The 13,098-nt window shown below is 51.2% G+C and overlaps 5 protein-coding genes across 5 annotated transcripts; 2 read left to right on the top strand and 3 right to left on the bottom strand.

Moving 5' to 3' along the window:
* The first annotated feature begins 6,691 nt into the window (after positions 1 to 6,691).
* On the top strand, positions 6,692 to 7,116 carry LOC132073772 (histone H4). The gene has a single exon (XM_059473000.1). The coding sequence runs from the start codon at positions 6,746 to 6,748 to the stop codon at positions 7,055 to 7,057; it is 312 nt and encodes a 103-aa protein (XP_059328983.1). The 5' UTR covers positions 6,692 to 6,745; the 3' UTR covers positions 7,058 to 7,116.
* A 51-nt stretch (positions 7,117 to 7,167) lies between these two features.
* LOC132073752 (histone H2A type 2-C) lies at positions 7,168 to 8,300 on the bottom strand. The gene has a single exon (XM_059472980.1). It carries the CDS (start codon positions 8,256 to 8,258, stop codon positions 7,869 to 7,871), a length of 390 nt encoding a protein of 129 aa, XP_059328963.1. The 5' UTR covers positions 8,259 to 8,300; the 3' UTR covers positions 7,168 to 7,868.
* Positions 8,301 to 8,574: 274 nt separating this feature from the next.
* On the bottom strand, positions 8,575 to 9,621 carry LOC132073747 (histone H3). Its single transcript, XM_059472975.1, has one exon. It carries the CDS (start codon positions 9,503 to 9,505, stop codon positions 9,095 to 9,097), a length of 411 nt encoding a protein of 136 aa, XP_059328958.1. The 5' UTR covers positions 9,506 to 9,621; the 3' UTR covers positions 8,575 to 9,094.
* A 1,089-nt stretch (positions 9,622 to 10,710) lies between these two features.
* Positions 10,711 to 11,411, top strand: LOC132073751 (histone H2A type 2-C). Its single transcript, XM_059472979.1, has one exon. The coding sequence runs from the start codon at positions 10,777 to 10,779 to the stop codon at positions 11,164 to 11,166; it is 390 nt and encodes a 129-aa protein (XP_059328962.1). The 5' UTR covers positions 10,711 to 10,776; the 3' UTR covers positions 11,167 to 11,411.
* Positions 11,412 to 11,977: 566 nt separating this feature from the next.
* LOC132073776 (histone H4) lies at positions 11,978 to 12,289 on the bottom strand. Its single transcript, XM_059473003.1, has one exon. It carries the CDS (start codon positions 12,287 to 12,289, stop codon positions 11,978 to 11,980), a length of 312 nt encoding a protein of 103 aa, XP_059328986.1.
* Between the last annotated feature and the right edge of the window lie 809 nt (positions 12,290 to 13,098).

The raw sequence follows: 13,098 nt of genomic DNA, 5'->3' as shown, positions 1-13,098 counted from the left end.
TCCACCCCATAATGATAAAATACCATAAAAAAGATTGCAGTAAAAATGCACCTGAGCTTTGTAATGCTTTAAGGGGAAATTAACTGAGAGGAGACCTAATAAAATTGTGATTTTCAAGGTCTTGTTTGGCAATACTATGTAACACGAAGTAAGGCTACAGAGATTAAATGGAGCGGATGCGAGTATTGCAGAGTTACCTTCAGAAATTGCAAATGAAGGGAAAATGTTTTGAAGCCTTTATCCTGTATATGTAAAGCTATGAATTAACCTTTCCATTGATTTGGCTGCATAATGTAATAAGGTAGCAATTGCTGGGAAGATCTGAAATTTAGCAGTTGCCTAGAGACTTCATTGCTTATAGGAAGAGGAGCAGTATAGGCCATGAGTGACATGTCAGCAAAATGAAGAATTCCTTTTTGCATATTCTTGGTGCTTTGAACACACTTGTTTCAGTAATCTTCACTGAAGGAAATGTAAATATTCCAGCTCTCGTTTGTGTCTTGACAGAGTCTTCATTCACATTTGTTGGTGGCAAAATTGAGGTGCCTAAAATGGTCACTATTCCAGTTTTCTGCCTGGCTTTTCTCCCAGCAGTTGCTACCCTTTTCTCATTTCCAAAGAAGTCTGCTAAGTATATACATGTCAGCTTCTGGCCTTCAGCTACTTTTTAGTAATTTAAACTGAAGTAACTTCAAAAATTTCAAAAAAAAAAAAAAAAAAAAAAAAAGAGAGAAGCTATTTTTTAAATGGTTTTGAAGCAAATAGATAAACCTACTTTACTGATGCAGAAATGCTGCTTGGAGCTCATATTCTTCTTTATGTGAAAGAAATACATACAGGAACAATATTTTGGAAAGTTAAGGTGTATTTGGCAATTTTAGAAAGAGCTGCTCTGCAGTCAGAACAGATAGTTAAAAAAGAATACACAGATGTATTCAGGAAAAGAAAAAATGTGATGAAAAATAACCTAAAAGGCAGTAGTGGTAGTTTTATCTCTAGCTGAGCAAATGAAGGAGGGAAATAATCCTGTTTTAGATATAGAATGTTGTGGGAAGATATAATTAAGAAGACATTACATAGATTGTTACATGCAGTTTGGTTTTCCCAGTGAGACTGGAGTGAGGTAGAATTCATCATTCAATAAGAGAAGGAAAGTAATTTCAGGATCTCCAGAGATACTTCTGGAGAAGACACCACTGTAAGGTCTATTTCATATGAATTATTTCAATCCTTCTCACCTTATGGGCACCCCAGCAGGCCACACTGCATCACAAACCTGCAGCCTGAGCCCTCTCTGCAAATTGTTTCCCTTCAGACACCCAAATCTGTTCCAACTTTTGCAGTTATCATTAGGACCCCTTGGCATGAGCAAGGAGACACAGGAAGCAGAGCCAAGGGCTGGCAGCACACCTGAGAGCTATCAAACGTTCCCATCTGCAGTTTAGGACCTGCCAGTACTTGTTCCTACGAAAATAAGCTGTGGGTTATATTTAGGCATGTCTGCATTAAGGAGAGGTAGCACAGGAGTTGTTCCCAAGCAGTTCTGTTGGGAGGCATTAGCATGAGAGCCAGGCACACAAACGTGGCTGCTGCAGCTGGGGGCTCTGCTCAGCATTCCCAGCAGCTGAAGGAAGGGAAGCACAGCTGCTCTGGCACTCTGAGCCCCTCTCCTCACTCCAGATGGCAATTTCCAGAGATTTGGGCGAGGGCCTTTACATGATGTGTTGTATTCCCACACACGTTCCACAGGAAAGAGCTGTAAATGCTGCCTGCAACCACGATTACACTCCCATTACAGAGTTACACCCATGCCTTACCTGCCCTCAGTGACATCATCTTTCATCTGAGTTTCACATGTAATAACACTTGTGTGATCCAACCAGCCAGCACAGTTTAGCAACTTTTAACACTTAGCTAAGGAATTTTAAAGCAAGACCTACCAAACTACAAACTTGTTGCAGCTCAGCAGAACAAGTCTCTGCCTGCATAACAGTAATGTGTCTGCTGCTGCTGCTATTAAGGCTCCTAAAGTGCACTGAGGTCACATAAGGCCTTTTAAACTCAGGGTATAGTGAGCACCTGTGGGGAGCAGAGCAAATAGGGTAGGGCAGGGGATGACTGTCCCCACAGACTCATCTTCCTGGAATGCTGTACACTCCTGCCTGTACCCTTGGTTAAGGGTTGGGGCACCTGTGGTGTTCTCCCTTCTTCACTGCATGACATGTAATTTGGCAAGTTAAAATCTATAGTCTGAAACCTGGATTTGTCCATAGTTAGGAGGCACTGGAAAGGAAATCCTTCCTGGGAAAGCAAAAAAAAAAAAAAAGTCAGCAAAAAAAAATACAGGGGGCCAAAGCCTTTCTGAGAACAGATAATGATGAAGAAAATGGACTTTGTTCTTTACTCTCTGTTTATTAGTTTAAGGCATATTTACTTTTTTTCCACACACAATGAAAAGGTCCACAGTCACATATTAAATAATGGAATTATTTCTATCTCTGAGTATTTTGGTCTTCTAAAACTAATCCAAGCCACTTGAAAAATTGTGTTTTGGATCACCCTGGCATGGTTTGAATATCATCATCAATGGGAGATTGAGGACACCTCAGGCCCTTAGACAAGCTGTTCCTGAGAGGTGAACAGCATTAACAGCAGCTGCATCAGCTATGGCTCCCCAAGGAAATCGTCTCATCCTGCATGGAGAGTGCCTCACTTTATCTGGATTTAGTTGTGAAGTCCCCCAGGGACGGGTGACACCATGCTGTCCTTCCACAGCAGCCTCTCCACAGCACGGAATCCTGGCTGCTCAGACTGGTCAGCAGCTCACACACAGGGATGCTGGGCTGCACACTCTTCCTCCCTGCAGAACTTCTGTGGATTTTCTGCCCTCCACACTTTCCTGCTTGTGTGACGATGCTGTCTGTGACTTCTGGTACACGAGAGGGAGCAATGTGGTGAATCTAAATGTCACTTCCCACTCCAGCCAGAAATGTGTTTGGAACCTATGGCGGGACAAAGTGTCCTTGGACACATCATGCATGCACAGCTGGTCTGCAATCTGCCACCTTCGTGGCTGCTGGCACCCCAGACACTGATGTGACACGCTTCCAGGTAAATTTGGATTGCAGGCAGCTCATTTTTGCCTCACAGGCACTGAGAGTGGCACCCAGGCACAGTGTAGGCTAAGAGCCAGAGCCCTGTGTCACTCACCATGCAAAGGTGCTCTCCTTAAGTGGTGTTGCCTTCCTGTTGCTCTCCAGAGGTGTGAAGGTGAAGCAGGTACTGGCTCTAGACAAGGCTGTTTGTGCCATCTCTCTGGAGCAGGAGTATTGCAAGTTAGCATTAGGGAGCTCTCTGTTCTTTCGGCTGTTTTCCCACAGAAGGGAACAAAAAGGTTTTGCAGGGCTGTTCACTGTGTGAGTGTTGTGCTGTAGTTCACGTTTTTGCAGCCCGTGGTCTGGTGCCAGAGCAGCGCTATCTCAGGTCAGTACGCTGTGCAGATTGCCAGGGGCACTGGAAGGGCTGGCTGGGGCCTGAATTTCCCCCTGATATATCAGTGAGGTCAGCAATTGTCACCTCTGCTGTCATACAGGTAGGAAGTCAGGAATCTGGCTTCAGAGGCTCATGAGACTATGTATGTATGGGTTGGGTACATTCAGGATGAATATATTTCATCTGTTTTGCCTGCAAATTGCCTTAGTCCCAGAAAAGACTGGCTTCCATAATGACTGTATTAAAACTAATTCTTGTTCTTTCTGGCAGTTAGGTTTTTTGGGGGTTTTTTTTGTGTTTTTTTTTGTTTGTTTGTTTTTGTTTTGTTTTGTTTTGTTTTGTTTTAATTGGGAACTGAAAATGCCATCAAGATTTTGTTGACTTGGTTTTGAAATAGGGAATAGAGTAACAACTTTAACTTTTGTGTTCTGTTTGAGGTTACTAGTTTGTGACATCTGACATTGAATTGTGTGGTTAGCAAGGCTTGCACAGAAGGGCAGCACTGAGCAGCCAGGAGCAGGGAGCAGCAGCCATGCAGCTCTGTGGAGGTGGTGAGTGAAGAGAAACCTGCTGGGGCTTGGGTTTGCTCAGACTGCAAGGAGACATGTGCAAGGAAACTTAACAGCTGAAATTACTCAAAGCTGTTGAGGAAGGGGCCTGGTATCAGTAAGGTGAACTTCTGAGTAATTCCAATGTTAATCGCCAAATCTAAGGCATGGTCTTTTTATTAAAAAATTCACTAGGGAAAAAAAAAAAAAAAAGAAAGAAAATAAATAGAACCAAAACCAAAATCGAGGAAAAATTGCAATCTGTTCTGGTTTTATCAATTCTTTAGGCCTTGATATGCTTGAGTGCATAGAAGGGTTTTCAATGATTATCACTGTCAGCCACACCAGGGGATGAAGACAGGAATTTTGTTTGCATTTGACACTAATGAAAGTAAAGGTGGGTTCTTAATCTTCAAGTCCGTTTGTGTTTAGATTTTTATTATTTTCATTTTACCATGTGTGCTTATTGTCCCTACATGGTGAATGGTCTTAGCTTTAGTTTGTGGCTTTGTTTGGGTCTTTTGGGTTGGGTTTCTTTTCCCCTTTGGGTAGCAGGATCTGGTTATGGTCCCTTCAAACTTGAGGGACACACAAGCTCTGTTAGGATAGTATTACAAAAGCTGTAAGTCTGGGAGAGGTCAGAAGAATACACAGTGCAGTAGTAGAACTTGTTTCTTAAGTTAGTAATATCAGCAGGGATCCAAGAGTGGGGAGAAATTAATGGGTACTCTGAGCAGGACAGCCTTGAGATTCTGCTCTTTTTGAATTGCATGCTGGAGACATAATTATAATGCTTGAAGAAATGAGTAATTAACAGGAAACTTCTTTCTGGACCAATATCCCAACTGTGACAGAGGCTAGGAGCAATAGCTGATAATCTCATCAAAGTGGTCCTTTAGATTTTAGTGCTTTATAGGCTGGAGACTCATTGAGTCAGAGGGGATGTCTTAGGACAGAGGTGAATTAGGAAGCAGCAATTGGAGTTTTCTTCTTTGTGTATAGCACTTGCTTCCTCTAGACAAAGCATTTTTCATGTTTTGGGATTTGCTTTAGGATTGCAAATCAAAAGGTTGAGGAAGAGGTGAGTGGGAGTGGTTGATGGACAGATGAGTGATGGGCATGTATATTACATGGACTGCATCCCTGTCATTGTGGAGAATTCCATTAACACGTGGTTAGCTGTCCTCAGTGTCTGCCTGTGTTATCAAAGGCTGCTGGAAAACATGCATGAAATGAACAAAATGCCCACCAGCAAAGAGAGTGAACTGAATACCCTTCCCTGTAGCTCCAAATATGAAGATAACACATGTGAAACCGGGAGAATGGCAAGTCATATAAAAGAAGAGATTAAAAGGAATCAAAGGTCTTCAGGGCCAGGCTGAGACATTCCTATATAAAATAACTGAGCTGAAAGATGCTGTGAAAGAATTAATTCTGCATTGTATTTTTAGGCCCCATAATTTTTTACCCTGCTGGATTCACTGTGATTAAGGCAGGAAAAAAAGCCAGAGTCAATGAGAAAAAGGGGTGCCAGATTTCAGAGATCTTTCCAAACCCTTCATTTTCAAGGACTTTCCTCTGTCTCTGTGTGAGTAATAATGTGTGTATTTGGCCATGATGAGCTCAGGCAAATTCTCCATATTGGAATTATGTTAATTGCATAGAGCCGGTGGGTCCTGAACTGCAAATGGAGGACTGCAGGCATAGCCAACAGAAATGAGGCATGGATTGAAAACTCATAATGACAGATATTCAGAGTCATGCAGTTATACCAAAAAAACAAAGAGAAATGTCATAATTTCCAACATTCCCTTCTGAAAGGAAAACATATTACATGAAGGAATGGTCACCCACGCAGAATTGTGCCAGGCCTTTGAAAACATGGGGATACACAGGAACACGGCTGGCGTAGCCATTTTTGTTGTGCATTTGACATATGTTAATAATTTGAATCCAGTTAATTACCTAATGGACATATATTACATTTTGTATATCACCAGTATGATTGGAATGTAATGTGAAGAAATCAATAAAGAGAGAAAATAAAGGGTGAATGGGAAGGAAACACGGGAAACACGAGGATAGAAAATAAAGGATGTTCACTTCATTGCTGAAAAGTCCTGTGCAGATTCGCCAATGATACAATACTGTGAGGGTCAGACATAGGCAGCTTTGAGAAAAACAAACATTTACTTCTGGTCTAACGTGAAAACTTAGGCATGATTCCCCTCATTCTTCATGGTTTAGAGGACAAATAAAGTCAGCTCCTGAAACTGACCGAAGAGTCCTTACGTTTGTCACTGTATCGAATGCCTGAATGGAACCTCAGCAGTCAGAAGAGTAAGTTACAGCAGGGCCATAAGAACCGTGTGCGGCGGCCGAAAGACCGCCAGGTCCCTGCGCCGGGGAAAAAACCGGGGTTCTGCGTTGCCGCCACGCCTGCAGGAGGGAGAGCCGGGAAAAGCGGCCCGGGGGAACCGAGGGGCTGCGGGGCTGCCAGCGAGACGGGCCAGGGGGGCGGGGCGGGAGGCGGGGAAAGCAGCCGGGCCCGGGGCGGAGCCGAAGGGGCGGAGCCTCAGCCCAGGCCCGCCCGCCGGGCCCGCCCCTGCTCCCAACCAGGTCGGACCGAACCCCATAAAGCCGCGGCGCGGGCGGCGCTGCACCACACCGGCCGTGTCGGTACCAGCAGCGGCGAGCGTGTGACCATGTCTGGCCGGGGCAAGGGCGGCAAGGGGCTCGGCAAGGGCGGCGCCAAGCGCCACCGCAAGGTGCTGCGCGACAACATCCAGGGCATCACCAAGCCGGCCATCCGCCGCCTGGCTCGGCGCGGCGGCGTCAAGCGCATCTCGGGGCTCATCTACGAGGAGACGCGCGGCGTGCTCAAGGTCTTCCTGGAGAACGTCATCCGCGACGCCGTCACCTACACGGAGCACGCCAAGAGGAAGACGGTCACGGCCATGGACGTGGTCTACGCCCTCAAGCGCCAGGGTCGCACTCTCTACGGCTTCGGCGGCTAAAACGTGAACGTCCTGCCGGACCACCGCCACAAAATCCCCAAAGGCTCTTTTAAGAGCCACCCACCTATTCCTTAAAAAGAGCTATATCGCTATGCTTTATTTATTATTTTATTTGTCTCTGTGTTATTGCCGTTGACAAAGCATCTGCTTTTCCTCCCATTTCTCTTCCGCTTCGAATAAGTCGCCCGGGCTGCTGCTTCTCAGCGGCCCTTTGAGGAGGAATAAAACCACAAAACCGCAAGAGGACAAAAGAATTTACTACCCTTCCCTAGAAAAATTTGAGCAAACCGCTCTAAGCCTAAGTTCTGCACAACAAGGCGCCGCAGCATTCTTTTCCTTATTCCCCCTCGCCCGTAACCCAAAGGCAGCAGGAGAACCAGCTACGGTAGGGAGCCTCTGGAGGAGCCTCTTCCCGCTGCCGCCCGCGGGAGCCCCAGACCGTGGCCAGGGCGGCTTTGGCGCCCGCGCCCTTTCCAAAAGCGCGCGCGGGACGCGATTGGCTCCGGCACATCCCGCGCTCCCTCCTCCCCCATCGGCCCGGGACAGCGGCTCCCTGCGCGCCGAAAACTGAGCGATCCCACCCATCCCGTACCAACAATGAACACGCAGCCCGCCAGAACCGGCCCGGGCCAAATACAGGGAACACACAACATACCACACACACACACACACAGACAAATAGCCGCCCTTCCCTTCCCTTTGCCGAGCCACCGAGGCCGCAGCATTTCAAGCTCTTTCTCGAGACTGTGGGTGGCTCTGAAAAGAGCCTTTGGGGTTCGCTTCTGGGCTCCGCACGCTTCCGCCGACCGCTTTACTTGCTCTTGGCTTTGTGACTCTCCGTCTTCTTGGGCAGCAGCACGGCCTGGATGTTGGGCAGCACGCCGCCCTGCGCGATCGTCACCTTGCCCAGCAGCTTGTTGAGCTCCTCGTCGTTGCGGATGGCGAGCTGCAGGTGGCGGGGGATGATGCGCGTCTTCTTGTTGTCGCGGGCCGCGTTGCCCGCCAGCTCCAGGATCTCGGCCGTCAGGTACTCCAGCACGGCCGCCAGGTACACCGGCGCGCCCGCGCCCACGCGCTCCGCGTAGTTGCCCTTGCGCAGCAGCCGGTGCACGCGGCCCACGGGGAACTGCAGCCCGGCCCGCGACGAGCGCGACTTGGCCTTGGCCCGCGCCTTGCCGCCCTGCTTCCCGCGACCCGACATCTTGCCGCGCTCCTCGCTCGCTCCGCACACAAAGTACCGCCAACACCGACACGCAGCGACACCGACACCGCCGCCCTCAGCCCTCCGCCTTTATATCCCCTCCCTGCGCGCCACCGCCGCCTCCTGATAGGCCGAGCCCTCCTCTCGGGCCACGCGCTGCCCAATGGCGCAGCGAATCTCACGCTGACCAATCGCGACGGTCGCAGCCCCCAGAAGCTCCGCCTGTTCCCTCCTACCCGCCAATGACGAGCCGCGGAGGGCGGGCCTCGGCTCGCGGCCGCTCCCGCCCGGACCGGCGGGGCCGCGCTGGCTGCCCCGTCCCGCTCCGGGATCGCTCTCTGCCCTGGCTGCGGTTCTTCTAAAGACCCCGGGCTGCACTGTGCGGATTGGAGGTGCCGGGGCGAGGACTGAAAGAGTAAAAGAGACAGTGGGGTGATGGCCGTGAGGGGGAAAAGGGGGACGCAGGGGCCAGGTACGCTCTGAAGGCAGTGAATTTCCTTTTGTTCCACGATGGGTTTTTTCCCCGCGGTTTCAGACTATTTTAATACCGTTTCGATCCTTCTTTCGAGCTTATAAAAAACCTCATACACTTCCCGCAGCTGATAATAACCCTCTCGTCTGTATCCCAAATTTTAAATATATAAAGTGCAACGTAACACTACCTCTGTTCACGCCATAATCTGTATACATCATTGTATTCAGTGGCTATAGTTGTGTCCATATGAGCGTAATACAAACTTTGGTGTAACAGCTCCTTTTATTGTTTTTGTGGTGGCTCTTAAAAGAGCCTTTGTGTTTAGATACTTTAAAAGCAGATAGTAAACATCTCACAAGGCTTACGCGCGCTCTCCGCGGATGCGGCGGGCCAGCTGGATGTCCTTGGGCATGATGGTGACGCGCTTGGCGTGGATGGCGCACAGGTTGGTGTCCTCGAAGAGCCCCACCAGGTAGGCCTCGCTGGCCTCCTGCAGCGCCATGACGGCCGAGCTCTGGAAGCGCAGGTCGGTCTTGAAGTCCTGCGCGATCTCGCGCACCAGGCGCTGGAAGGGCAGCTTGCGGATCAGCAGCTCCGTGGACTTCTGGTAGCGCCGGATCTCGCGCAGCGCCACCGTGCCGGGCCGGTAGCGGTGCGGCTTCTTGACGCCGCCCGTGGCCGGCGCGCTCTTGCGGGCAGCCTTGGTGGCCAGCTGCTTGCGGGGCGCCTTGCCGCCCGTCGACTTCCGCGCCGTCTGCTTCGTGCGCGCCATCGCTGCCCCTGCAAGCAATCAAGCTCCAACCTACAGCAGCAATGAGCGGCTGCCTGTGTCCGGGGAGTATTTATAGCCCTGGCGCCTTCTCTGATAGGCAGACGAGAGAACGCTGCATTTGATTGGATAATTCAAATTTTAAAATTCCCGCCCTTAGCCGATACCGCCTACTCTTTACAGGCTCTATTCGTACTGAATACTCAGTGTTCATGTAAATTGCTATAATGTGTACTATTTCCATTCGCGAAATTTCTAAGATTTAGTGTTGTTGTTAACTGACAAAATTTAACTTGAATATTAAACCACGCAAGCCTAAAGTTTTTTTTCTTTTTACATTACACGATTTTATAATTGCACCTTGCTTACTACTTCATTTATCATCCTTTAAGTGTGAAAGTTTCCCTTTTATTTTCGTGGATATATTTTTGCAGAGCTGATAAGGACAAAAATTCCCCTGAAATTATTTGTAGTTTTATTTACATACATTAAACTGTCACAGGATTATGCAAAATAAAGTGAGTGAAATTAGTAGATGAAAACGTCTACTTGAAAATCAAAATTTAAAACGATATTGAAGCAAGACTTTCAGCCCAAGAATGAAAAACAGTCAGAGCTTTCAGTTTTTACTGGTAATACACTAATATGTAAACTCTAATAAGCAGTTATGAAACAAGAAGGCATGGCTAGGAATCAGGGCTTGTAAAGGAAACTTTACATTCATTTTAACTTTAGAGCCCCTGTTTAAATGAGATCCCGCTAAATATGTAGGAGGGCATTGCTCCCTTGTCAGTGCGTGCAAGTCGCCTGCGTCCCCCTTTTCCCCCTCACGGCCACCACCCCACTGTCTTTCTTTTACTCTTTCAGTCCTCGCCCCGGCACCTCCAATCCGCACAGTGCAGCCCAGGGTCTTTAGAAGAACCGCAGCCAGGGCAGAGAGCGATCCCGGAGCGGGACGGGGCAGCCAGCGCGGCCCCGCCGGTCCGGGCGGGAGCGGCCGCGAGCCGAGGCCCGCCCTCCGCGGCTCGTCATTGGCGGGTAGGAGGGAACAGGCGGAGCTTCTGGGCGCTGCGGCCGTCGCGATTGGTCAGTGTGAGATTCGCTGCGCCATTGGGCAGCGCGTGGCCCGAGAGGAGGGCTCGGCCTATCAGGAGGCGGCGGTGGCGCGCAGGGAGGGGATATAAAGGCGGAGGGCTGAGGGCGGCGGTGTCGGTGTCGCTGCGTGTCGGTGTTGGCGGTACTTTGTGTGCGGAGCGAGCGAGGAGCGCGGCAAGATGTCGGGTCGCGGGAAGCAGGGCGGCAAGGCGCGGGCCAAGGCCAAGTCGCGCTCGTCGCGGGCCGGGCTGCAGTTCCCCGTGGGCCGCGTGCACCGGCTGCTGCGCAAGGGCAACTACGCGGAGCGCGTGGGCGCGGGCGCGCCGGTGTACCTGGCGGCCGTGCTGGAGTACCTGACGGCCGAGATCCTGGAGCTGGCGGGCAACGCGGCCCGCGACAACAAGAAGACGCGCATCATCCCCCGCCACCTGCAGCTCGCCATCCGCAACGACGAGGAGCTCAACAAGCTGCTGGGCAAGGTGACGATCGCGCAGGGCGGCGTGCTGCCCAACATCCAGGCCGTGCTGCTGCCCAAGAAGACGGAGAGTCACAAAGCCAAGAGCAAGTAAAGCGGTCGGCGGAAGCGTGCGGAGCCCAGAAGCGAACCCCAAAGGCTCTTTTCAGAGCCACCCACAGTCTCGAGAAAGAGCTTGAAATGCTGCGGCCTCGGTGGCTCGGCAAAGGGAAGGGAAGGGCGGCTATTTGTCTGTGTGTGTGTGTGTGTGGTATGTTGTGTGTTCCCTGTATTTGGCCCGGGCCGGTTCTGGCGGGCTGCGTGTTCATTGTTGGTACGGGATGGGTGGGATCGCTCAGTTTTCGGCGCGCAGGGAGCCGCTGTCCCGGGCCGATGGGGGAGGAGGGAGCGCGGGATGTGCCGGAGCCAATCGCGTCCCGCGCGCGCTTTTGGAAAGGGCGCGGGCGCCAAAGCCGCCCTGGCCACGGTCTGGGGCTCCCGCGGGCGGCAGCGGGAAGAGGCTCCTCCAGAGGCTCCCTACCGTAGCTGGTTCTCCTGCTGCCTTTGGGTTACGGGCGAGGGGGAATAAGGAAAAGAATGCTGCGGCGCCTTGTTGTGCAGAACTTAGGCTTAGAGCGGTTTGCTCAAATTTTTCTAGGGAAGGGTAGTAAATTCTTTTGTCCTCTTGCGGTTTTGTGGTTTTATTCCTCCTCAAAGGGCCGCTGAGAAGCAGCAGCCCGGGCGACTTATTCGAAGCGGAAGAGAAATGGGAGGAAAAGCAGATGCTTTGTCAACGGCAATAACACAGAGACAAATAAAATAATAAATAAAGCATAGCGATATAGCTCTTTTTAAGGAATAGGTGGGTGGCTCTTAAAAGAGCCTTTGGGGTTTTTGTGGCGGTGGTCCGGCAGGACGTTCACGTTTTAGCCGCCGAAGCCGTAGAGAGTGCGACCCTGGCGCTTGAGGGCGTAGACCACGTCCATGGCCGTGACCGTCTTCCTCTTGGCGTGCTCCGTGTAGGTGACGGCGTCGCGGATGACGTTCTCCAGGAAGACCTTGAGCACGCCGCGCGTCTCCTCGTAGATGAGCCCCGAGATGCGCTTGACGCCGCCGCGCCGAGCCAGGCGGCGGATGGCCGGCTTGGTGATGCCCTGGATGTTGTCGCGCAGCACCTTGCGGTGGCGCTTGGCGCCGCCCTTGCCGAGCCCCTTGCCGCCCTTGCCCCGGCCAGACATGGTCACACGCTCGCCGCTGCCGGTACCGACACGGCCGGTGTGGTGCAGCGCCGCCCGCGCCGCGGCTTTATGGGGTTCGGTCCGACCTGGTTGGGAGCAGGGGCGGGCCCGGCGGGCGGGCCTGGGCTGAGGCTCCGCCCCTTCGGCTCCGCCCCGGGCCCGGCTGCTTTCCCCGCCTCCCGCCCCGCCCCCCTGGCCCGTCTCGCTGGCAGCCCCGCAGCCCCTCGGTTCCCCCGGGCCGCTTTTCCCGGCCTCGTCCCCTCCGGGCAGCGGCGGTCCCGGAGCTGTCTCTGTGTTTGCCGCAGGTCTCCGCGGTGCTGTCGCTCCGGGCTCGCCCTTTCCCGGCTCAGGTTCCCGGGATGGCTGCAGTCCCTGCGCTCCGGCGCCGCGGCTCCGCCGGCCCGGCCGCCTCCGCGATCCCTCAGCGTGTGCGGGCACTGCTCTCTCCTGGTGCCGGGCTCCCGAAAAACGAAAAGCGTTGGGAGCCTTTTCCCCGAACTTGGCTCTCTTCTCTCCTGCTTCACAGCATGTAATTTCTTTCTAATTTTTCCGTATCACTTTTTCCACCCGATGACATAACAGAAACATATTTTTTTCTTCCTATTGTTGTTGCTCTTTCAGATTTACAACACATATTTTCTACCTTATTGTGTTGTTTTACCTTCAGCCAACATATTTTTTTTTTTACCTGTCAAATTTTAGTATAAATAACCTACCTTTTTGGCCTACTAATTTTTTCCAAGCATGCGTTCAGAACTTATAATTTAATTTTCTTTTATTTCCTTTAGTGAGTAGCACTAAATCCTCTT

Source organism: Ammospiza nelsoni, chromosome 5, assembly GCF_027579445.1.
Source record: "Ammospiza nelsoni isolate bAmmNel1 chromosome 5, bAmmNel1.pri, whole genome shotgun sequence".
NCBI lineage: Eukaryota > Metazoa > Chordata > Aves > Passeriformes > Passerellidae > Ammospiza > Ammospiza nelsoni.
The sequence above is the reverse complement of the archived record's forward strand: the minus strand, read 5'-3'. Positions and strand labels throughout refer to the sequence as shown.